The sequence below is a fragment of the Dromaius novaehollandiae genome, chromosome Z (genome assembly GCF_036370855.1).
Source record: "Dromaius novaehollandiae isolate bDroNov1 chromosome Z, bDroNov1.hap1, whole genome shotgun sequence".
Lineage (NCBI taxonomy): Eukaryota > Metazoa > Chordata > Aves > Casuariiformes > Dromaiidae > Dromaius > Dromaius novaehollandiae.
The window spans coordinates 69,836,077-69,861,384 of NC_088132.1; the positions used below are offsets into that span (position 1 = coordinate 69,836,077).

Sequence of the window (25,308 nt, forward strand, 5' to 3'; positions counted from 1 at the left end):
AGCCCCGTGCGCTGGCTGCTGCCAGCTCAGTGTCGGCTGGGACTCGAGGGCTGTCCTTTCGTGCCAGGTTGGATTTGCTGCTCCCAGTGGTTTCCCCCTCTTGTATGGGCTAAAAATTACTTTTCCCGGCTCTCCCCAGACCTGGAGATTTGCTTTTCCTTGGTCAGCAGCTTCGGAGGCTAAAGACCATGAATGGTGGTCTGAGACAGGAGATGCACGTGGGCACCTTGCCCAAAGCCTGCTTTTTTTTCCTGGGGTGCAGACCCCAGGGAAGCACCTGCTTGGGGTTCAGGCTGCCACCTCCTGAACCAGGGTCACAGGATGCGCTCAGCTCCTGGCAGCTATTTCATTGCCTTGTCCACTACCCCACCTCCTTCCCTTGTCATATCCCCGCTCCTGCCTCCTAGGAAGAAATAATAATAATAATAATAATAATAATAATAAAATGGAGCTAGCCATTTATTTTTTTTGCATGCAAATCTGTGCCATGGGCAGCCCTGCTGGGCGCTGCTCCCCGAGCTGGGCAGCTCCTGGCTGCTCGCTGCCGCCGCAAGCCGGGGAGGCGCAAAGTCTGTCCCCAGCCTGCGAGCAGGGAGCAGCGAGAGCGGCTCCTCCCAGCCGCCGGCTTTCTAAGGGCAGCCCCTGGTGCTGAGCTCTACGGAAAAGCCTGGCCTTTGCGGAGCTGCACCGACCACAGGTGCCAGCGCGAGGCCGGCTGTTAGTCACTGGGGACATTCCTGGGCGGAGGGCGCGAGCCGCACGGCCGCCCTGACGCCAGAGCGCGAAGCGGCGGGGGGCTCGCCACAACGCACAGTATTTAGAAATATGATGACTCAAACCGTAGGAAAAACAGCGAGCGGGAGGGCTGGGCTCGGTGGAGCAGGCAATGCCCTGAGTCATAAAACCAGGGCAAGATTTCACTTTAGGGAGGGAAAAAAAACCATTGAGCCCCCCCCCCCCCTTCCCTTCTCCAAGAAATGAAGTGCTGATGGAAAGAAGCTTCTGACTGACCATATACGGCTGCTGCTCTCCCTGAAAAAAACACGGCTGTATTTTATCTATAGTCCTTTAATGTGAGGAGATTTGCCTCTTGAAGGACAATCTTTCAGGCTGTTCCTAAAACCCTCCAGCTGTGGGTATTGCTGTGGAGGGAGCTGTTATGGCAGTGCTGGAAGCACGCTGGGTCGACACTTTTGCCATCTTGCTTATTTTGCTTTAACAAGGGAATGAAAATGTTTTCTCCAGAGCAAACCCCAGCTGATTAAACAACACCTCCGGCAGGCACCTGTGGCAGCCCGGTGCACAGGGCGCAGCGGCAGCTCCCCGGCAGCGGCCGGCCCCAGGGCCCCATCCTGCTCCCTGCCTGCCCTCGCAGCCCTCCCGAGGCCGAGCCGGGACCTGGGGTGGGGAGGAGCTGCTGGCGTCCAGGGCACAGCATCGCAGCAGCAGTTTGCCCACCGTAAGGAGCATCTTCTAGCTTTAGCTTTGCCTTGTCAACTTTTTGCTTGCTCCCCCCTGCCCTTTTTTGACTAATTTTGCTTTAGGATGACCTGACTAAAAACTGATTGCTGAGTCCCAAATGGCTCATGCCCAGGGAAATGACTCAGTGATAGCTCCCACTGATGTACAGCGTCCTTTGGCGGGGCGAGGGGGGGAAGTAAGTAGACATTTCCAGAGAAATGAGCTCTGTGCCGCTCCCTGTGCTCACCAGTCTCTGCTCTCCCATGAGCTCACGGCCCTTTTCACCCTTGTTGGGCCCAAATCCTGCATGTGAAGCTGCTCTGCTGCTCTGCTGGTGGGAAAAACAGGCAAACGCTAATACCTGAGATTTGTTTTGCAGAAAAGAGGTAGGAGGACCTAGGACTTCTGGGTTCATTTTCATGGCCATTTTCTAGCACTTTTCATTTTTCCTCACTCTTCCTACCTGTTCAGAAACACACTGAAGATACTCAGCTCCTCACCTTCATCAGCTTTGATAGGAAAGTGCTAGTGATGCCAGCGAACAAATATTTGCATATTTGCTGCTGCTGCCTTTGTTCTCCCCCTGCTCCCCGAGCCCTCGCTGGGGTAAGCAGCTGGATGCCTCAGCAGCCCTTCGCCAGATGTCTTCCCATCACTGCTGGCAGAAAGCAACCAGACTCCAGCTTTCCGGACTGCCAACGCCAGCTTTAGGTTAACTGCATTTTTTCCTTCTTCTCTTCCTGACCTGCCAGCTCATGTGGGGCTAGAGTAGGTTGTCTGGACTAAGCAGAGCAGGACCTGACCCTGCTGTCCCGCATAGCAACCTGCGGAGCGCAGACCTGAACTCGAAGTGGGAGCCAATACTCACAAGTCCTGTAACAGCTGCAAACCAGAACCGGGGCCTCAGGAACTACTGGACGCTCACAAAAGCTCAAGAAATCACATAACATATACCCCAAATTCAGCAGCCTGCCTTTCTTCTTATCTCAAACTCCAGTGCCTCCAAGAGACACAGTAAAATGCTGCCGTGTATTTTCCAGTGCTGGTAAAGCCTGTGGCTGTAAACAGAAGCAAGACGAGACTGCTCGTCCTGAGCGCTGGCCCTGGTGAATCATTAGTAACCAACTGTGGCCTAAGGAAAGAGGGTCGCACTGCCCAGCCGGCTCGTGCTAAAGCCGCCAGCTACCAGGCCTAGCCGGGCGGTTCACACCGATGCCTTCCTCCAGCGACAGCACGGGGCCTGGCCGCAGGGTGCGAGCTCCTCGCTCGCCCATCTCGCAGCAGTGCCGGGGTTGTGCCCAGTGACAGCTACACCCGGCCATCACGTGCCGTGATTAATAAGCAGACACGAAAGCAGCAAGCAGCACAGCCCAGGCAAGTCCCTGCAAAAATGAGCGACTGCTTTGTCGGCGCCGGTCCTCCCTCCTCCTTCCCCTTCCCTGACCCAGGCTTAGAGGGTGACCGAACCTCCAGTTAGAGTCAAGTATTTCTGCATTTCCAGCACCTATTTCCTCCTAATAAAACTATTGCTTTTAAACCCAGCATGGACCCGGTGCTGGGCTTCCCGGCCCCATCTGGCACATGCGGCCGCCCTGCGCAGCTGGGGCGCCAGGAACGCCGCCGGGGCGCTGGAAATGTCAGTGCCGGGATGCTGCCTGCGGGACGGCGGAGCAACAGCTTCAGCTCTTCAGCTCTGGTTGTTGGAAGTGTTTGGGACCATCTTTAAAAGGATCCAGAAAGGATTTTTCTTTGTTTAAGGAACCCAAACCCACAGCATCTTTGTAATCCTCCCTCCCTCCACCACCCCACCATCCAGCTGTTATTTGTGCTGGATTTGGGAAGCTGCAGGGCCGATGAGGCCAGCGCAGAATTCCCTCGCGGTGATACATGCAATTGGAAACAGGCATTTCTGGAGCTGCAGTTTGTTTCTTTTCCTTTTCCACCATAACAACAGAGGCATTTCCTACCCGACCCCCCCCCCCCCATACACGCACACATTTCCAAGAGCAGCTTTCGTTCTGTAGAAGTATCGCCTTGTACCAAAGTGCCTGTTATTCTGCAGTAAATACTCTTAAAATAGAGACCTCTCCGGCCAGATGTTTGCCTTGGAACTGATCTCCAAACTTAGTGACAGAAATGAAAGAGTACTTTAAACAACCAGATGGAAAAGGAAAAGCGTATGTGACAAGGCAATGAATTATGCTGTTTCTGGAACAACATCGTCACTCTTCATCAGTAGCGTGGCAGGTTTGAAGGACTACAGTTACACTGGGCCAGCAGATCTTGCTACGCTGTGTCAGGTCTGTGCTGGTAGCTACTGTTTACTCCAGAAGTAAAAAACTCCAGAGCATATAAAACCTGACTCTTTCCTGTCCAACAGCCAGCAGCTGAGAGACAACCTGCGCAGAGGCTGCATCTCCACCGCCTCTGGCAGGTCTCCTGCAGTCAGCAGCCAGCGATAGCTTCGGCCTCCACCAATCCTCGTCTTAGCCCTTTCTAACTATTTGCACTTTTCCCCTTTACATCCCCAACCATCAAATCCCATGTACGTTCTTCATTTTAGAGCTGCTGCCTGATCACTCACTTTGGTGAAACCTAGTTCGTGCATTGTCAGTCTTTTTCCCTACCGTACACAGGGTTTCCGTTCCTCGTGGGTCTCCCTCCAGCTAAATGAAACTTAGCTTCTCCTTGAATAAAGGCCCTTTCCACCCCTGTCTGTCTCCCCTGTCGTCTCCGGTTCCTCTGTATCTTGCCTATTTCTTCTAAAGATGTTTTTCTGAGGTGTGATTTGAACAGGGGAGGGCACACAGGTGCATACACAATGATATATTTTTCTGTTTTTTTTTTTTTTTTTCTCTAGTCCTCTAGTAAGTCCCAGTATTTGTTTTTGACCACTGCTGACATGGCTACAATGAGTCCAAGATCTTTTACCCAAGTAATTAGAGTTTCTCTTTCAACATGCAAAAGAAGGGCTGGGTTCTTCTTGAGAATTATTTTGCATGTGCTAATATCAAGCAGCATCTATTATTTTTTTCCCTTGATCCTGCAGCTGTTGACAGTCGGCTTCAGATGGGACCAGTCTCAGTTACGTGTTTTGATTCCAAGGGAACAGGGAGCATCCCGGGCACAGTATCGATGCAGCAGAAATCTTACATACACAGCTTTGCCATACCAGTTCGTTTTAACTGGTCAGAATTGAGATGAAGCCTGTCTGACACCAGCAGGTAACGACAGCACGGTCAGGGCTGCGGGGAGGCCCTGCTTCTCTCCCAGCCGAGGGAGATGGGGCGAGTCGCTGCAGCAGAGCCCTGGGAGCCAGCAGGGAGGTTTGTGGGTCGCACGTGGCCAGCGCTGTCTGTCTCGTCTCCCCCCATACAGCTGACTGCTCAACTTCAACCAAAGAGTTAACAAAAAGAAAAATCTCCAAATGCTGAAATTCTGGATCATTTCCTTACTGTCTCGACAGCACTCAGTTTGACTGCTTAAATTACAGTTTGGCAACCAAGATTGCATAAGTGTTGGTTCAATGCCTAGAAAATATATTATTTTAGGAAAATTGTGACCTATCAAGGTCTCTTGCACAACCCTGTTCTGATTTTTGAGCATTAAAAAAAAAAAAATAGTGATTTGAAATAGCACAAGTAGCAAGGGTTTGCTCTTTTTTTTTTACCCCTAATCTTTAATCTGTTTGAGCCAGGAAAGCTTCATAATGTACAATTTTAAACTGTCAAAATTTACAAAACGAAAAGAGTCAAATTTAAAACTGGTTATAATTCACAAATATTTCCACCAAAACTGTATAACACAGACATTAAGCCTCCCATATAACAAATTTAAACCACAGTTTGCTTTGCTATTTTTAGGAAAGTGTGCAAAGAGCTAATTGTATAGTACACCTAAATGTTAAAAGTTATACTATGTAAGCAGATCTGCTGCTGCTATAAAAAATATACAAGTATAAAATTACTTCTACAAAATCGGTTCATTGATCTTGTTGCTTGTAATAAAAAAGTAGACTTTAAGAACTTTCCTCCTCAACAAACAACAATATTTTGAAACCAGTCACTGCAGGTATTATTTACACAGGATGAAACATAATTTAGCTAATTTAGAGAGTGCTAAGAAGAACCGCTTGTTCTGGTACATGTATTTGAATGCATAGATACAGTGCCTGATAGTGTATTTGTTGAACAATACAATCATTGTATCGTTCTAAGTTGGAATGAATGCAGGTGTTTCAAGACTGTTCTCTTTGATATTGAAAGAAATAATCTATGGACCACAACACAGTCATTAAACTACGCATTACATCACAAAGTTCTCTGTCATTTGCACTGATGTACAACCTTTAGAGTTCACTAAACATTTAACGGACAAAAGGGACAGTTCCTACACAAAATGTTCAGTTTTGTTTGCTTTGGTCAGCAGAAGAAACGTTCTTTCTCAGGGTTTCCCTGCGGCTCAGATGACGAACGCAGGCTGGCCGTAGAGGACTGTGGTGGCCACCTCGGTTTCAGCCACACGCGCAAGCACACAGCGGGCTCTCTGCGTCGCGGTTCCTCGCTTGTCACTTGGTCCCACACGTGTTGATGTTCTTCCCATCAGCAGCGTCCTCCACCAGCGAAATGTGGTAATCCGTCGACAGCGTGAAGTGCGAGATGCAGCCCACCAGGCCCCGCAGGTACTGTCTGTTCGTGTGCAGCGCTATTTCCTTCATCCCACCTGAGAGAAACGCGGCCATGAGAAACTCTTCGCCAAAACACGTGTTTATTCCCACCTGGCAGGCTGCACACCCAACAACAGCGGTATCCTTCCTAGGTCACCTCAGAGGGGAATTTTAATTTACAGGTTTCTCCTTTTAAATACAGTTTTTAGACTCTCTAAGGTATAGACGGGACAGCAGAAGAGAATAAACTAGGATGTGAGCTCTTTATCGCATGACTCATGCACTCAGTAAGAGCTGAGCAAGCTCGTGTCCCGACTCCCGCAGCGGTCGCTCAGGCGCAGGGCTTGCGGCTGACTCTGACGGTGTCGGCATTCAGCCGCCGGGGGTACGACAGTGCGCGCGGGGCCGGCCCTCCTCATGCGGACCGGGCCTGGGCTCAGACAACACCGCAGCGCCCTCCGGCCTGCCGGGCCCCGTGCACAAATAGCGAATACTCACCTACATAGAGCACCCCGTTGATGTTTAGCTGCCTCATCTTTCCAGGGGATTTGCCCGTTCTGGCACCATAATCATCCACGGTTACTTTGCCAGACTGCCCGTCTCTGAAACAAGAAACAAACTGCTTTCGCGCATCCAGTCGACAGTCCGATGGGAGGAGGAGCAGCAAGAGCATCTCCCCCATGCCAGGAGACCCGGGTGACTCCACGCTCAGTGCAATTCACTGCAAAGACTTGGGGCTGACGCTGGGGAGAGCCACAGACAGTGGCGAGCTGTGGCAGCCCAGACCCGCCAGGGTGTCTTTTCCAGGGAGTGAAGTGTCAGAGAGGCTGCAAAGAGGGGATATATTTCCAGAGGAGGAAGAAACTGGAAAAGAAATAAGTTGAAGGATTCATAATACAGAGGATAGGAATTAACACCTAGGGGTGAGGGGAAGATGGACAGGTCCTGAAATGTTTTTAAAAGTCAAAAATAAGACAGAAAGTAAATAGCAGAAGCGTAAATAGGAAGGAGGGGGGAAGCAAGCTAATGCTTATGCAAGCTAATGTAAGCTATAATACTTCTAAAAAGCTCAAAAGGTCCCTTTCTTACTAGGATTTTTTGGCCACTTCCATTTCATAAAGTCAATAGATGCATTGACAGAAGAGCCAGTTGACGGGCTCCTAGTCTCACTGAATTTAGTGACAAGTTATGCTAATGTCAGCCTGTGATTTCCAGCGAACCCACATCTCACGAAGAGAGGGATGCACGCTTTCCCTGCTGGGCACACTTGCCTCCTATGAGGTAATGAGTTATAAATATGAGTTATATAGACACTGAAAGATGTCTACACCTCCTCCAAATAGTTTAGAAAAAGTAGGCATACACGCAGTGCTCCAATGCTTGTGCCAGCCCACAAAAAGCTCACTGGGGAATTTCAAAATGCAGACATTAAAGAAAAATACTCTTAACCCAAATGGTATGGGTTTAAGAGAATGTCTGTCACAGCCTCAGAATAGCTCTGCATGACTCTGGCAGCCTGCCTTGAGCTGTGCTGAGTTGCAAAGTTGGCACTGTCACTTCTAATACAATGATCTTTGTGTACATCGTACTGAAACAGCCAAGCTGCTAACAGTTCAACTCCTAAGTGATGTGAGAGTGTGCAGCTGCAATGATTCACGCGCAATCACCATCCAGCCTAGGCAGCACCTTTATGGCAGGGCATCGCCAAAACGCCTCTGAAATAAAGTGTCACTGGTCAGACAAAAGACTTACCGAACAGCCTTGACTCTGTGCCACCGGCCATCGCTGAAAGAGCCATTCACCGTTATGGATGCAATGCCACTGCCCAAATTATAGCTAAAATTTAAAAAATAAAGTGTTATTATCTCCCTTGCAAAGACCAGTTCCCTATCTAATTGCTCAAACATCCTCACTCTGTCCCCAATTTGCCTGCTTTACCCCCTGAGCTGCACCTTATAGCTAGGATTTTGGGAGGACAGGTAGGATCCTTTGGAAATCCATCTATGAGACACTTATTTTGCAAAGACAAGCTTAGAGAGGAACATGCAAAACTTCCTCCTGCAGAGGTCAACATGTGCTACCATCACCCCGTCCCCAGGGAGCAAGGGGCTTCTGCAGGGCTGTTCTTCCCAGAAACAGAAGGTTACAAAGGTCAGTGACCTACAAATCTTTTGGCCTAATGGGAGAGAGCAGTGGGAGTTTGCAAACACAGTTAATAAAGCATGCAACCTGAAACGGATTTACAAATCATCTGAATCATAGGGAAGGTAAGACCTGTGATGTTAGGAGGGGTGAAGTCTAATGATGTAAATGCAAAGATAGTCATGAACTTCTCTGCTTCAACTGCAGCTCTGATTATTTCTTTGACTTTGCCACTACTAAAATTACTCAACAGACATAATGTTCCCATCATATTTACACCTTAGGCACTTGGGCATACCTTCATGGTAGATGCTACAATACAGTGAGCTATGGGGTGTTGAGCTGCCTAAATAAACCAGATGAATTAGCCTGAGCTGCCGCTGCTAGCCTTCTGCTTGCACCTAGCTAACATCATTATCTCTTCAGAAAAGACTGAAACTGGAATTAAGTTCATGGATAGAATTAGGGACCCGAGAATAGCATGTTCAGTTGTGTGCTGCACGGAGCAAAACATATGTTTTAAATTTGATCCCCTTAGAGGCTCAAGTGACTCTCAGAGAAGCATCTCCTTTTACTCTGGATGTGGATATTGGTCTATGTTGAGAGCTACAGAAGAATTTGGGTATTGCTAAGCTGAGGATTGTATCTAACTGTTAGATCTTTGGCTACAAAAATTAGATTCATATCCCAGATGAATGAGGATTACCTAAAATAAGGAAATAACTGTGTATAGATGCATAAAATAACAGAAAGGATTTACAACAGCAGTTACACCGAGCAGGGAACCTACTCTCTGTTAGGCAACAGGAGATGGAAAAGAAAAGGTGTGGGCTGGAACACCGGTATCTAAATTTTGGGCTGCAGGAAAATACTTGTGACCAATTCAAGTTCACAGCCTTGGTTGTTCTCTTGCCCTCACGTGTCAAAAGTTGTTCCTTTCGAGAACAGCAGGAGGATCACTCTGTATGAAAGAACATGATACATTTATTCTGCATTTGTCCTTTCACCATCTTCTTCAGTGCTCCTTTTAAGTATGCAGTGATTGTTTATGTGAGTTTTAATTTGGGATCTTAATTTTACATTTTCCTAAATGTGTGTGGAAGGTACAGCTACAGCAGTAAAATTCAGCTGTTTCAATCTAAAACCTCTGTGTATCTTTGCCTTTTGGGGACACCAACGATCCTAATAAAAATGTACTGTGCCTAGAAAAAAGACAGAATAGACTGACCACTTACTAACCAGCATCTTGGAAACACAGACTCTCCTAAAGGCATTTACAAAACGTACCATTTCTGCAGATTCAGCTCCTAGTTTGTAGACCAACAAGGAAGCTAAGACTTTAGGCAAAGTTAACCACAGGAAACCACATGGAAACAGCTTTAAAGAAATTAATTTAAATAGGAATATGCAACCTGGTCTATGCATCTATGGTAGCAAACCACAACCAGATTAAGTCAAATAAAGTAGCTCAAAATTTGCCTAAATGAGTAAAAAAAATCTTTGTCATCTAATCAACATTCTTTCACAACGATCCACAATAATAAAGACATTTTTAGTTTTCTATTTCAATATTTGTGTTACACAAGCTGAAACGAGGGATCATGAAGAAAGATGCAACTTTCAAAAGGCAGGAGTCCCAAAAAGCACCATGCCAAAAGCTGCATGGAGTCTTTGTCTAAGTGTCTCTACGGGAGAAAGCAATTCTGGAGAATGCACATGAGTTCAGTCATTTCCTCACTCCCCAGTTTCAACTTATTGACAGTAATATTATTTGTTTCTTAAATAAGTGGTTCTGTGGATGGTGGAGGTAAAAAAGCCTGGTGTCAGCTGGCTTTGTGTCACAGGGCTGGATACTCTTAGGTTTAAGAAGATGGGAGCCTGCTCCCATGTGTGTTTCCGGTGCCCGATAAAGAGCGAGCCTACAGTGAGCACGGGTGTTACTGGGGTCTCCTTCCTCGACCCAGTTTCTTTGCAAACCCTGCACCTGCTCTATGTAATTGAGACGGCAAGTGCTTCAAAAGGCATTGGGGAAGTTACTGACAGCACTCTTACCCTCATACGGTGACTTTTACAAAAAAAGGCTAAAAATCTGATGTTTAAGGATTGTGAAGGAGGGAAGGAGCAGGAATGACATACAGCTGGCAACATGTCACTTGTTTAACTCCCAGCCTCTCCCAGACAAAACCAGACCTATCAACCTTGAAGTTATAATCGTTCTGCAATACACTGAAGGACAAAAACATTAGATGTGTTGTTGAGATTCACTTGAGCTTTAAGTGTATTGTGTGCAATAAAAATAAGGAAGTTATCGTTTACCTGAATATTAATGCTCCTTCTTGAAGGCCTAGAGAAATGAAATCACTATTAGGTCGCATGGGACTGTCTCCCCTCCACATCAAAAGACCTTCTTTCATTGCAGTTTTAAACCTCATAAACACATTTGTTCTTGATCCTGATACCCTGTTTAATGTAAAGAAAGCAAATCATAATAAAATATTGAACTAGGACAGTCCTTTTTCAAACAAAACTAAAAGATGATGCAAGTATTTCTTCTCTCCTAGTCTTGCAGGTTACTGTCTAGCAACTGCCTTGTGAGCAACTCTGGTTCATATCTCTATTTCCAGTATTTCAGAGTGGGGAAATTGAACTTGGGCCTCCAGAATACCAAATGCAATAGCTGCTAGGTTTCTCAATACAAGTAAGAAAAAATATTTTTTCCGTCTAGACCTAGTGTGAAACCCACTTGCTAATAAGCAAATTTGAGAAGGCCTAGTAGGCTTGGTCCCAGAATGGCTAACCAGAGAGTCCTGGTGGGTGAGAGGTGCTGAGCAGCAGGTCAGCACAGTGAGCACATTCGGGAAGCTGTTCCCCTAGCCAGAGACTGAAATATAGGTGGCCAGGAGTTTTTTGGAACAACCCAAAATTTAATGGAGTTTGGGCATCTTCTAGAGTAGAGAGCAGCCACACACAAGTTTGAAGACCTAAATTTTAGGCTCAGGAGGCTACAGTAGGAGTTAAAATCCTTAGTCCCTTTAAGGATATAGGCTCTGTACGTCTGTGCTCTTTGTTCTCAGGAACAGAATACCAGTCCATCTCTATGTCAGAATTACATTGTGAATACCAGTTCTTTTTGGTTGCAAGATGCTCAGATATTACAATAAATTGAGCCATAAGCATACGCCTAGGGAATGTATTTTTTCCTGAAATTTAGAAACATGGCAAATACAGCTTAAATTTAGTACGGCTTAAATATATAATATCCTCCGGCCTGAGACTTTCAGTGCCATAATGGTAAACAAAAAGCACAGTCATTTAGGTTCACAGGAGATTAATTACCTCTTCAGGATATCTGGATTATCATACGTGAGGTAACTGCGACCAATAAACTGTGGGATTTCAATTGCTTCTATAATGCCTAAAAAGTAAAAATAAAAATAAAAATAAATAAATAAAAAGGTGTGTCAGTTAGCTGACACGCAAATACAGGAAAAAAAAGACTTTTATTGACTTTTCTATTCCTCCACTGACAGGTAACTTCCAGTGGCACAAAATCAAGCTGAATTTACTCATACTGGTTTGTAAAATGACAGTCAGTTTGTACCTAAATGTAGAAACGGTAGGTGAGAGAGTTTAAACCATGCCTTCCCCCAGTGATAGCTCTACTTATGGCCATCATATCATGGGCCTAATGTATTCTTCCACTGTGAAAGTTATAGCAGAAAAATATGAAGTGTTGGGAGCATTCTTATCTCTGCTTTCACATTCCCTGTTTCTCCATGTGGTCCCTAGTGATCCCATGGAGTCCAGCTGCCCTTCTGCTGAAGTTTATGCCTTAACCACCTCTAAGACTCCTCCCATGCTCCTAGTGGAGCACCCTGCGTGGAGCACATGTTGGGACCTCTTATACCCGAAAAATGATGCTGAGAGGCAGCACAGGCAAATTTTGAGCTCCCCATTTTCTCCTTCCAGTTGTTTCCTGCGAGTCCCAGCTTCCTCCCACCTGCCGGCTGGGACTTTGCACAGCGTAGCTGCTGGTGGCCAGGGCATCCCCGGGAGGCTGCGAGGAAGGGTGCTGGTGGCACCTGCCGACAGCAGCGCCACGAGCAGCCGACTCCAGCAGGAACGTCCCAGCTACCGTTAATCAGTTTAGGACTATTGGAAGGAACTGAGAATATGTTCCACGTTCGCATTAAGGGCTTAGGCCATTACAGACTGTATTACAGAAGCTGAAGGCACAAAGCCTCTTGGAGCGTGTGTTCAACACACAGGGCAGCGCTGGCTTGGAGGACGAGCTTGTTTGCCTCAGACCTCACTGCTGTCCCAGGATGCAGCCTCTCCCATTTTTCTAGGGGAGAGCCCCTCGTACAACTATGGTGTATGGTCCCAGCTGCCTACCAAGAAGACAGCACACGTTGCCACCTGGCCAACCAGACCTGGAGCTGGTGCACTGCTTCTCACTGAGCAAACTTTAGCGAAATAACTCAGATTTATGATATAAATCACTAAGCATCCCTGATACAGACCCTTTGGTAGGGTAGGATCACTGGCCCGAACAGATTTTCTTTCGCGTGAATACCCTGCAGTTTGTTGTTGATCTCTCATAGCTGACTGCTGCATTAATATAAGGCAGTTTTACAAATTCCTTAAAATAGTTCACTTTATCCTACTTTCTTCTTGAGAACTAATCCCTTCAACCCACAGCTAATCTCATCTATATAAACTTTAAGCTTTTTGGGGCATGGATACTTGCTTTCTTTGTGCAATACAGAAGCTGGCTGGCCTTTAAGGGTTCCCTGGAATACAGATATGTAACGACTTGTGTAGCCTTGGAGCCAAGAGCAGAACTATGAAATTTAGGTGTAAGCGCCAAGACAGAGAATTTCAGATGGTGACAAATGGCCGTTTTCATCCATAATGAAATCGAGAAAACTGCCTAATGTGTCTAAAGAAAACACCATATGCTGTACATAGCCTGTATGCCAGCATTGTAAGATTTCAAAAGATGTGTTACACTAGGCCAGTGGGGTTGACACTTTCTGGATCTGTCTATCTCTGATCACGGCGGATGGAGGCAGAGCGAAAGGAGCCTTTCCGCCCCCCCTTCATGTCCTGCACTGACACCAGAGTCCTACCGTTCTTGCCTTTGGAAGGGGCAGGTGCTCACACTGGGCAGTTATTGCTATTGCTCTAGCAGCCCGATTTCCTCTACAAAGCAATGCTCTGTGGGCATTTACCACTGCTCTCTCTTCTGTATGCTCTTCACCAGGTATACACAATTTGACCACAGCATACCAAGTAATTCTTTGCAGTACCCTTGGTTCATGCAGGATCTTTGCTACTGGAAGGGAATATGGCAAAGAAGGACATCTAGGATTAAATACCTTCACTCACTACAAAACACTCAGCTAGCTGTCTGGCCCAGCTGTTTTGTGAATATGGGAACTCAGCTCCACAGCTAACACTGTGCACTTTGCAGGTGCTCTAGATGCAGTTAAAAATATCAACAGGACAAGCTTTAAGGAATATAACCTCCCAAAATATTTTGGCTTATCCACAGAAACTTGCCAGGCTTCATGGAAATCCAGCATTCAACTTGACAGAGCAGACACAGGTGCACAAGGACAGAGCAGTTTTCACATCATTTGCAGTACTTACTGTTTAGGCAGTAATTTCCACACTCTGCCAGGAGTCAGCACAAAACAAAACAAGAACATTCTGCTTTTATTTTTCTGTGGCATAAAAGTCTCCCCTCCAAGGACTGTCTAGTTTCCTCCCCACCTTCTGTAAATGAGTGATCCCCACTTCCCTTTAATACTTCAACAGAGAAGTGTAATCATCTATGAAGGTGATCTTTTATCATTGTTTTACCTAACTATTTATCTTTGCCCACTCAAAACGCACAAGGAGTGCACTCAGGTAGTACCAGCTCCAAACCTTTCTGTTAGTCCTAGTTTCAATGTCCCAGGCACTCACGATGGTTCATATGGAGAACAATTCTGACCAGAGGAGAAGAACTGTTAGGTGTTCTGCACTGCCTTACAATTAAATACAAATACCTTTAACACTCACCACAGATTGAATAAAAGATACAAAAAATAGCAATGTCAGCAGAAACTCCACTGAATCTTCAGCCAAGGATCCATTAAGGTATCAATGAATATTTCATATATCTCATTTTAGTATCATTTGGATTTTTGTAAGTGGCCTATATAACTTTGGAGAATGAGCCCCAGTCTCTCACAAGTACTTTGGTTTTTCAGTGTCTTGGGCTACAACAGCCCAACAGCAAGCTGGATAGAGACTGTACCGTCAGTCTTTCTCATACTAGCCAAGCATGCTAGCCAAAATGCTGTTCTGAAGTAGGAGCATACACACATACACATTCTCCTTTAGCCACGTGTCCACTGTACCAAAGAGATATAGGTAATGATTTTTTTTTTTTGAGAAATCTGCTTTCCGTTCACCAGGGCTGTCCCAGGTTGAGGGTCAGGAGGATTGACCTCCGTACTCTGCGCACAACCACAAACCTGGCTTTTGGCAGCAGCCAAAGCTGAACAGGCACAGAGGGGGACAAAGGAACCTGAACAGCAGGCACAGGCAGCAGGAACAGACGGTGGCTGACCCAGGCCTTCTGACACCCTTAATAATGAATTAAGGCTGGATCCATGAAAGGCGTTAAAACAAATGATGCTTCGGATCCAGTCCAAGCCAGAGGAGTAAGGCACCTGAGGTGAGAGTGTTTCTGAAAGCTCAGCTGCACATCGAGGTTACCGCAGGGTGCCGAGCTGTGGTGTGCCAGCAGAGCGGTGGCGATGGGCAGCACGCCTCGGCCAGCGCCTGTGCGGGGGATGCCCCGGCGCACAACTCAGCGCACTGCACCCGGCATTCAGCACAGGTTAGAAGTAGATGAGCAGTGAGGGACACACAGTCGCTCATTAAACTGGCAGTCAGTCACACGCCGAAGCTGCAAAGCATTCGCTTGCCTTGACTGCCACTGGAGACCTTGGTACTGCTGCAGATGCCATCTCAAGGTCAGGCGTTTAGCACCCTGCAAATACCTAGAGCGCCAAAATCACAAGTCTCCCTCCTCCTCACAAGGAAGACAAGATAAATGGTGTAGCTGCAGCTATTAGTTAAATCAAATAACATAAGCAAAGGAGCTTCTTGCATTTTCTGTTTCTAATAAAACGTTTCTGTTCTGAGACATTTTGTCTTTTTTGGAAGAAAAGGCCAATCTATTCTTCATGATTTAACCAAAAACCACTATTTTTTTGACTTTGAAGTTTTTGCTTGTGAGGAATGAAAAAGTGGGTGAAGAGTACAATGTCACTCAGCTCTTTTCATTTAGTTTGCTGCCACAGTACAAAATTATCCCTTAAGAATTTTTCAAGATTAAACCTGACAGAAGGGAAAGAGCTCCATCTGGTGGGATAATCTAAAGTGCCTTATTTTTAACACATGCAACCTGAGCCCTTTCCTGAATCTAAGGTTTGAAACACTGCAGTGGCTCTGAGAAGAATAACATGTGCCTGGGCAAGTTCTCTTCCTTGGTGGTCTGCACTGTTGTGTTGAGATAGGAATTGTGCATATGGTGAAATTACAGAGTAGTTAGAATCTAAAAAAGGATTAGACCTTTCTGCGTATGAGAACAGAATTTGTTGTTAGCACTAGGTAGGATAAAATTACAAGCGTTATCAATCTTCATGCTTCGGGATGTAAAATAATCACTGGCTGAAGGAGGTTGGCAGGACTTCCCCCTTCATATAGCACTGCATAATTAGGGAGTCGTATGCAGCCTGCTGTATTGGCTACCATGAGCAACCAGATACCAGGCTACTATCTATGGATCATTGCTCTGTGCTGGGATAACAATTACGCTGTTCCTAAATAACAAAACAAATGCTTCCATGGGTATGCGGCATGTGCACGGATGCAAAGAGCTCTGGTGTCCAGCGTTTCTATTTCAAGGGATGGGCACAACAGCAGCTGTAGCTGCTAAATCGCTCTTATTTTTGTGAACAACTCTGGATCTGTGGTCTGAAATGCAGCCATCATTACCTTTTTGGCAATGTTGCCCATCAAAGCCTAGGGGACAATCACACTCGTAGCTGTCCTTTTTGGGAACGCAGCTGCCTCCATTTGCACACGGTGAGTTCAGGCAGGGATGGGCAGCATTTTCTAAGTTGACTCCAAAAGTGAAATCCTGTTTCACATCTATTGTCCGGTCATTCAAGATAATCTATGTATGTAAAACAAACAAACAAACAAACAAACAAACAAACAAAAGGAAAAAAAGGGGAGGGGGGAAAAAGAGGTTAAAAACTTCCAAGATTGGATGAATGCCTTTTGGTATTTCACTGCTAGTCAGAAGACTTCTCTAAATGACTTCAGAGAAAAGTAAACCTGGAAACTTGGCCTACAGTCTGTTTCTTATCAGGGTGTTTTCTAGGCACAGAGCTCCAACATATTCTGTTGCTCACCCTGATGCAGTGGAGATGAATTTCTTTTGTGCTTTGTGACACAGATCTAGGCAACTCACACATGGATAGAAGCTCTGTGGGATTTACCAGTTTTGTATTTGAACACTAGTGCATTGCTTTGTAGCTGAGCTGTGAGCTAGTACTGTAAAAATCAGATGAGCATTGCTGAGGAAAAGTGTTTCTGAGCTCAGGAAACCTCCAAGGAGACTAGTGTTGACAACGGAATTATTAAGCAGAACAGCTTTTTCATATTTCTACTGCCTTCTAGTATCTCATCTTGCCTGAAAGAAGCTAGAGTTACAAATTGGTGAAAAACATAATTAATTACTTCACAAAACTGTTTGTACATAAACTGCAGAGAATTGTTAAATGTTGGGATTTTTCCAATGTGTCAGCAACATACGTTCTTCAAGAAAAACAACCCTTGTAGAATCTCCACTGATAGCTCAGTGGTGAGATTATGCCTCTGGGTACAGCTTCTTATCTCAGCTACATTAAAATAAGAAGTCCATTTTCATAAACAAATAAAAAAATAAATTTTAAGGCCACAAAGTGTAAGATATTATAACCCAGACAATGTACTTCTGGGTTTTGAGGGGAAGGGGTTGCATCAAGCCCATGAATGCTGTTTGAAACAGCATTAAACAGCATCAAACACACACTTTTGTCTTAAAGCTGGGCCAACAAAGAATCCACTACCTTTGTAGCTTCTTCCTGACTTCCAGGTAAGTTGTTCCAGTGGTTAACTACCCCCTACTGTTAAAAATGTGTGTCTTTTTTCTGGACAGAACTTATCTTCAGCTTCCAGCCATTGCTTCTCATCATCACTTTTTCTGCTTCATTAATGCTCTAGGAAATCACATTCTCATGCAGAAGTTAGCAGGCCTCAATCAAGGCACTTCTTAACCTTATCCAAGTAAACTAAATAGATCAAAATCTTAGGTCTTTCCATAAAGGCATGCTTTCCAATACTTAGTGACGTTTCTGGCTTTATTTCTATACAATTCTTCAAAATCCTGCTGTGTGTGGACACAGCAGTCAGCTATCAGTCTCACAGTGCTGATGGGCAGGTAATGCTCTTCCTTGATAGTCCACTCAGGCCCCTGGGATTGCAAACCCACCTTCTTAACTACGTCGCAGAAGTAAGAGCTCCTGCTCAACATTTCCAAATCCTTTTCAGTGCCACTGTATTTTAGGATACAGCCCCTCAACTTGTAAGCGTGACCTACATGCTTTGCTCCAAGGCTTCCTATCTTGTTATTAAAATACCGTGTTTGATCAAGCCCACCAAAGATGAGTCTGTGCAACTGACTTGTTCCCATCACTGTTTCACACTCCACCAGTTTTCTTGTACTTCATGTTTACTGCTGGAAAACTGATAAAGATATCGAAAAAGGTGGACCAAGTGAAAAAACTGTTTCCACTGAAATACAATTATGTTTCTGTCACTGACCAATTAATATGGGCTGCACTGCTAGGTTTTTTTTTAATTTGTTAATTAAATTTGATTCAATAATTTACTTATTTTAAACTGAGGATTCAGAACCAGGCTTTGAGCTTTATCTAAACTACTTCAAGTATGATTAATCTGGAGAGACCAAATGTTTTTTGCAACTAAAACTGTCTTTTGAGTACTTATTAGGAATATTTTATGAATTCAGGTGTCTCCAGATTTATTTTCCAGAATAGAAACTGGCAAACCTGGCCCTACCGGAACCATCTCTAAAGTCTGCCAACAACAAAAGAGCTTCACCATTCACGTGTGCCCCATATAAAAGCATAAGAGGGGAAGGTAACAAGAAGTGCAACTGCATTTTGATATAAGAATACACTAGCTGGCCTGGGATCCTCTTTAATTTGCACTTTCTTTTTTGCTCATTATGCTGGGTATATCATGCATTTAGCTGCCTTGGTCTGCCTACCTTGAAGTATTTGAGCATCTCTTCTGTTCACTCCCTTTTATATGATTTTAAAGGGCATTCTGAGGCCTCTAATGTTGACTTAGCTTTATGCATCATTCTGAACTTGTCCCAGCACGGATTTTGCTCATTTTGACAGTGTGAGAATTAACAGCGAGAATGGCAGTAGCAACACTTCCTGGCTATTAAATCTAGAACGACTCTTCATTGTGAAATACGTGTTTAAGCACTTTGTGGTGGGCTACTGGAGTACAGAGGTGAAATCCTGGATTATCCTGAATACTGCCAGTGCTTTAAGGCCAGGTTTTCACCTTAAGTGCCCACTGGAAGGGCTATATGTTTCCAGTACATTACTGTGGTCACACACCTTCTGGATGCTCCCACTGAAGGGCCTCAGGATCCCCGAGTTCTTCTTCACAGTATCGTAATTAGGGACTCCGCCAATAAATATATCAGAGCTGCACTTAATCTGTGTGAAAGCCCCCTGCAAGAAACATAGGAATAGCATTTGATTAGAGCAGCTAGAACTATGCTTGTATCTTCAGATCAGTTTACACTAGATGTTATACTTGACTTCAATGCCTTATTACGTCTGTTAAACACACAGCCCAGTCTCACTTCTTTGTGTAATTAATTCTCTCATCAAAGCCACTGTGCAACCCTCTCTACTGGCTGTCTGTGCTTTATTCCAGTTAAAGCCAACCGAAAACTGTCAAAATTCAAACTGGGAAAAACAAAAGAAGGGAGAAAGGAGAGATCTGAAACAATATGAAGTTTCTTCTCTCCTTATTTACCAGTCAGTTCTCATTCTGATTTCTGATTTCACGTATGAACTGAGAGGAAGTAACTCTATTTGCAATGACTTGAGTTACATTGCTGTGAAACTGATATTAGTGGGACTAGAACGAGATCTGTGAAGTTAAAGTCAGAGCAAGGTCCATGGAACAGAGACTCGTCCAATGTTTCCAACATGTGAAAAGCAAATCCACAGCAAGATGCATGGGTAAAAGGAAGATACACTGGATTTGCATTAGGTTCTAGAAGCAGCCACTTGGGATACCTGACAGGTCTAGTCAGCTTCCTGGGAGGCTTTAAACAGCTAAGGACAGGATAACTATGTAATTCCAGTCTTGCAGAAGTTCCTATGATTTCTTTGCTGCCAACTCCCACCCAAACTCCTTCCCCAGCTGTATTGCAGCACTTTCAGAAAAAAATTTGTGAGTCTTCATCTTGGACCATACATCTAAAGAAGATAAATATATCTATATATCTAAAGAAACTGATCTGTTTGAATGTTCCCCATGCAATCTGTTTCTTGACAAATTTCGACTGATTTACATTTTTCAAGAAAAGTCTTTGCTTTAAGTGGAGTTTGCTAGTTTGCCAAAAAATCCCAAAGATTCTTCTGCTGACAGATTTTGGAATTTGGTTTTCTAAAGAAAAGATAAATACTTCCATTAGGAAGGAATAAAAGACATTTTCTAAGCAGTTTTAGTCTCATGTTCTTGGGGTAAAAAAAATACATATGTACCTGCTTAGAATAAAATACCCCTGCTTGGATTCCTGGAAGCAAAAGTTAACCTTATTAAAAACTTGACTCACTATGACCTCTTAGTGAGGGAAAAATAAAATGCAAGTACTTGACTGTCTGAGCATTCCAGCACTTATTCTGTCCTGAAAATTAATCTCACAGGAAGACGAAGAAGGAATTTTCTTTGGGCCTGCCCTCAGAGAGAGGTAGAAGCAGGACTTTGTGCACATAATTTTCTATTTCATCCTTCACCAGATGACATATTTCATGGTGTGTATGTTGTCCAACAGACTCAGCTACAACCAAAAAACAGCCTGAAAAGAATCTCAAGAACATGTGTAACCCCCCAAAAGGGGGTCCAGCCACACAGCAAGAGCAGGGAAGGCTGCGACATCAGCTGCTGCTACCGGATTCCTGTCTCTCAGAAAAACGTGCAAATTTCCAGAAAAGGATGCCCTCATGTGTACGATTTTTGGAGCTCTTAAGAATTTTGAGAGTAGCCTGCATGGTTTATTGCGTGATCATTCTATAAACTAATAGCTGCGTTCACGACAATATGTGTCATACACTTCTCACCTCTGCCAGCCCTTCCACTGGCTGTTGTTTGTCCACTTGGAGGATACCATTCTTCGCAGTGCGAGACACTCGTAATTCATGCCATTGACCCAAACTGACAGGCTCTTCACTCCTGTTTGAAGGGGAAGGAAACTCTCAAGTATTTTATACTGTCATCTTTCTGATACTTTCAAATATTGTCAAGATAAAGAGTCAAGTACTCTGGGATGACAGCAAACGACAAGTCCTCTACTTTCATTTATTAAAAACAATTTCAATAATCAACATGCATTTCATCTACCTCAGAGCTAATTTTTCTGCTAAATCATTTACAATATGCAAAGACAAATTTTAATCTCAGTTATAAACCCTCTTTTCACAAAGACGTAAGCTTGGAGATAGAGCTTCCTACTAAACGGTCAGTTTAGGTCCACATTCCCTGCCTCCTTTTTAAACAGAAGCGCTTTGTCTTGGCTTATCGGTTCTATTTATGCAGACTGTTAAGTGAAATCTTCAGAGACACACATACACACAGGCTGCTGTACATTAAGGGGAAGTAACTAAAATATGATCCTAATGATGTGATCCTGACTAGGAACAATAATCCCCAGTTGTGTAAAACATTCACCAGTCTCAAAGGAAGCATTTAAAAACTGTTCTTACAATCCTTATTAGCTCAGCACTAATATGAATAGCACCCTGTATCATGGGTAAAAATACATCCCTCATCAATGAAGTTCTATAGAACTTTGTATTTTATTTTAACCAATGCAGTAAAATGACATTTGAAAACACTTCATGTCCAAATAATATCTTGCAGCCTTTTCTCCAAAATTCACCACTCAAACTGGAAAAATCAGAAACAATGTTGTTTAGGACACCTTAAGACTTTCTAGCTTTGTGTTTTCAGGCTGTTTATATTTAAAGATGAACAAAGATACATTTCAAAATGAAATACTTAACTGAAAATAATGTGATTTGAAATAATGATTCAATAGCAATTTGAAATGCTGATTTAAAAATGTATTTAATTTTGAAAATGTGAAAATAACTTCTTTTCTGTCATAAATCAACATAATCATCAACATAAATTCAGACCTATTTTGCTCCTCCAAATTTCCTTGAAGTCCATTTTTATCTATTCAGCAGATACTGTCAATATTACTTTTTACTGCTACTAACATTTTTTTCAGAAACCCTCCATAAAAAGATATCACCAAGCAATGTCATTCACTTGTTGTCCTTTTTCTTGTTTAGTAGCATTTAGGGTTTAATTCCCTTGGGTAAATCAATAGATAATGGAATTTAATCACCTTGAATAAGTCAATAGTTATAACGAAACCAGACAGGTTTGGCTACCTAATAAGTGGCAATACATGCATTTTATCTCCTCTGCTGATTAGGTCATCATCATGTTAACCCTCCTGCTCTGCCACATTTAATTACAATTAGGGATGAGTAAACCTTGCAGAGTTATCACTTGAGATCTGCAAGTTATTTCTTGGATTCACAGCCCTTTTTAAACCATCATGAGTTTTTTAATGCTTTTTGCAGGCATTTGAACACTTCTGGTTCTTTGCTTGTCATGGAGTTGAGAATTATTTTTTCCCAGATAAACTGAACCTTAAGAAATACCCCAAATCATGAAATTCTTGATCCTGCAAACATTTGGCCATGTGAAATCCCAGGGGACAGCAAATTTTCCTCTAAGACACCCTGGTAAATAGCTTAGGTTCTGCATCTAGCCTTCTCTTCGGCATCCCTGCTCCTCTCCATGGACAGTGCTTCTCCACCTCAGTACGGGCTCACGGTGTCGTTGGGGTTGGTGGGGACCTCTGGAGACGACCTGCCCCAACCCCCTGCTCAAGCAGTGCCAGCCCAAGACTGCTGAAGCAAAACCCAAGTGTCACGAAGATCAGCTTTTCTACTCCTAGTGCTGACACACTAAAATGAGCTTGCTTCATCCCTAAAGATATTCTAATCATATTCTAACTATATTCTAATATTTAACAGCCTGTTATCTCAGCCTGGCCCTATGAACAGAGGCAGGCAGGACTTTGTTGCACACATTATCTAGAAAAAGGAGCAGAACTGGACATAGGGCTAACTGTTCACACTAAGTGGTGGATTGACTGCTGTGGTCCATGAGGTGGTGACTGAGGACAGCAGCTGAGCTGGGGGTAATTTCACTAGGATATCTGCAGTTTTGATGTACCTCAGCCATGGGAAGGATTTTGCAGACTGAGGGAAGTTCAACGTGTCATTCAAAGTTATATGGTTAATGCACGAGCTGACTATGTGCTTGTGCATGGATATAGTCATTAGCCAAATCATGCAGTACAGAAGGGTGGTAGTAAATGGTAATCAGCTGGAGAAAGAGTGATACAATGTAATGCCAGTAACCAATTGGTTATAAGGGGAATAGGGATTCATTCATTTTGGATTAGATTTATGGGCTCAAAAGGATTCCACTGTATGCCAGCATTATGTCTCCTACAATATTAGCTTGCTAGAAAAGACTGAATCAATGAAACCACTGTAAAAACTAATGTTGAGCAGACAATCGGAAGTTTGGCATTTCTTCATCAGGTGCCTGACCATGCAATCTACGTAATATTCATTGAACACAAATATCTGTAAAGTATCGTTTAGCAACATCTCTGTGTTTTGGGCAATTCTCATGACTTTTAACTAAGCCTGTCAGCTTCAGGATATCAGGATATTCAGCTATCATAACCAAACTCCATTTTCCTTACTATACATGACCCAAATGTTAGCTGGCCTCCTGTTCTCTTTTTTTGCTTGTAAGGAGAAAGGGATATTTTCCACTCTCAGGCATATGCTTGTGGCTTGTGCCACATTTTACAAGCCATATACATCTCAGTTAAACTTTTGTACCTGGTGTTTTGCAGCACTACAATATTTGGGGGGAAAATTGATCATCTACTTTAATGTCTTATGTTTGCCTGTAATAAGAGTTAGAGAGCTATAATCAGAAAGAGGTTGAAAGCTGTTATAAGCAGGGCCATTTTGGGTTGGAACAAAGGTCTCTGACATTAGCTATTTCTGCCTCTTTGGGCAAGAGAAGAGAACAGGGCAAGTATGGATACTTCCCTTGATATATCCTCCCACCTTCTGGCAACTTGTCATTTAGCAATTTCCTGAATCAGAGGCTGCATCCGTACAATTGTGTTTGATCTCCCTCAATGGATCTTTCTTCAAATTCATCCAATGTTTTTTTGAACCTATTTATAGTTCTGGCATCTGTAACACGCTGTGACAATTAGTTTCCACAATTTATTTGTGTGCTGCCTGAAAGAAAAGTCTGATTTTCTTTGTTTTATACTACTTGCTCTGCGGTTTCATTGGATTCCATCTAATTCTTTTATAATGAAAAAATACGCAATAATCATTCCTTACTTATCTCAATGTCACTCACAATTTAAAAATCTTTATCGTACTTCCACCAAGCTGTCTCTTTTCCAGGCTGACAGGACCTGCTGTATTTGTGGAAGCTCTTTCTTCCCCTTTCCTGGTTATCACCATTGCTCTTCTTCAGAATTTTACTAATTTCTTTTGAAATGGAGTGATCAGAACTGCAGGAAGTTTTCAAGACATGGGTGTACGTATCAGGAATTTTAACAGAGGCATTGTTCTTTATTCTATTCGTAATAGTTCTCTGCATTGTACTTGCCTTTTTCTACTTGTCTCTAAGCAATTAGCTGTTGCTCTCACAGAACTATGCCTGGTGACTCCAGGATCTCTATCTGGTAACAATAACTGTATTGCAACGATTGTGCATTGTTAGGATTGTGCATTATTTTGCATCTGCTGACTTGAAATTTCATTTCTCACTTTACAATATGAATGAGTTTGTTTGCTTGGGTCCTCATTCAGGGAAAAATCAGTATATTCCTCCTAACGTCAGCATAGCCAAAATTCCCAGTGTTCACAGGAAACACACGGTACGCAAAAGTTGCAGGCAATGTACATATTTTGCATAAGCTTTGTATAGATTATTTCTATATATTAGGTCAGCCTGGTCCAACTGGCAGCCTCTTGGATCAGATCCAAGGTACTGAATGCTTCTGTGTGGCCCTTTGCCTTTTCCTCAGAGCACAAGGAACAGCTGTTCTGGGATGGCACACTCGGTTTACACAGAGAGATAAGGCCTTTCTGAGGCATCTCCTCATTTCTATCCTAGACACTTATTTTAGGATGGGATGAATCATTCTCAGAAGGTTTGTCTTTATCTGGGAGCCAGACATCTAACTTTTAGGCTCATGAATTTAGATGAACTGGATCCTACCCTTAGATCCTCAAAATCCCAGCACTGTGAGAAGGAAAGAGGGGACCTGGAGGTATATGTTCTCCTCACGATGCCTCCAGCCCAGTGCTTACTGTCAAGACTACAGACCAGGAGGGAAGATGCTCAGGAAAGTGCCAATATTGTACCATCTTGAGACCGTAAAGTATGAATATATGCATAAAATATTCATGGCTCCCTTCCTTATTAACCCCTAACTAGCTGTGACACGATACCATGGTGGCAAC

The 25,308-nt window shown here is 43.8% G+C and overlaps 1 protein-coding gene across 1 annotated transcript in view; it reads right to left on the reverse strand.

The window, feature by feature from the left end:
• Positions 1–5,415: 5,415 nt before the first annotated feature.
• The window catches only part of LOC135324616 (pikachurin-like), an 81,494-nt gene continuing 61,601 nt past the window's right edge, over positions 5,416–25,308 (reverse strand). Inside the window, exons 16-23 of the mRNA XM_064501232.1 lie at positions 20,776–20,887; positions 19,036–19,152; positions 16,328–16,508; positions 11,606–11,684; positions 10,586–10,729; positions 7,880–7,963; positions 6,626–6,729; positions 5,416–6,183 (exon numbers count right to left, since the gene is read on the reverse strand). Of these exons, the coding sequence (XP_064357302.1) occupies positions 6,029–6,183; positions 6,626–6,729; positions 7,880–7,963; positions 10,586–10,729; positions 11,606–11,684; positions 16,328–16,508; positions 19,036–19,152; positions 20,776–20,887 (976 nt within the window). The 3' untranslated portion in view covers positions 5,416–6,028. The remainder of the gene's footprint in view (positions 6,184–6,625; positions 6,730–7,879; positions 7,964–10,585; positions 10,730–11,605; positions 11,685–16,327; positions 16,509–19,035; positions 19,153–20,775; positions 20,888–25,308) is intronic.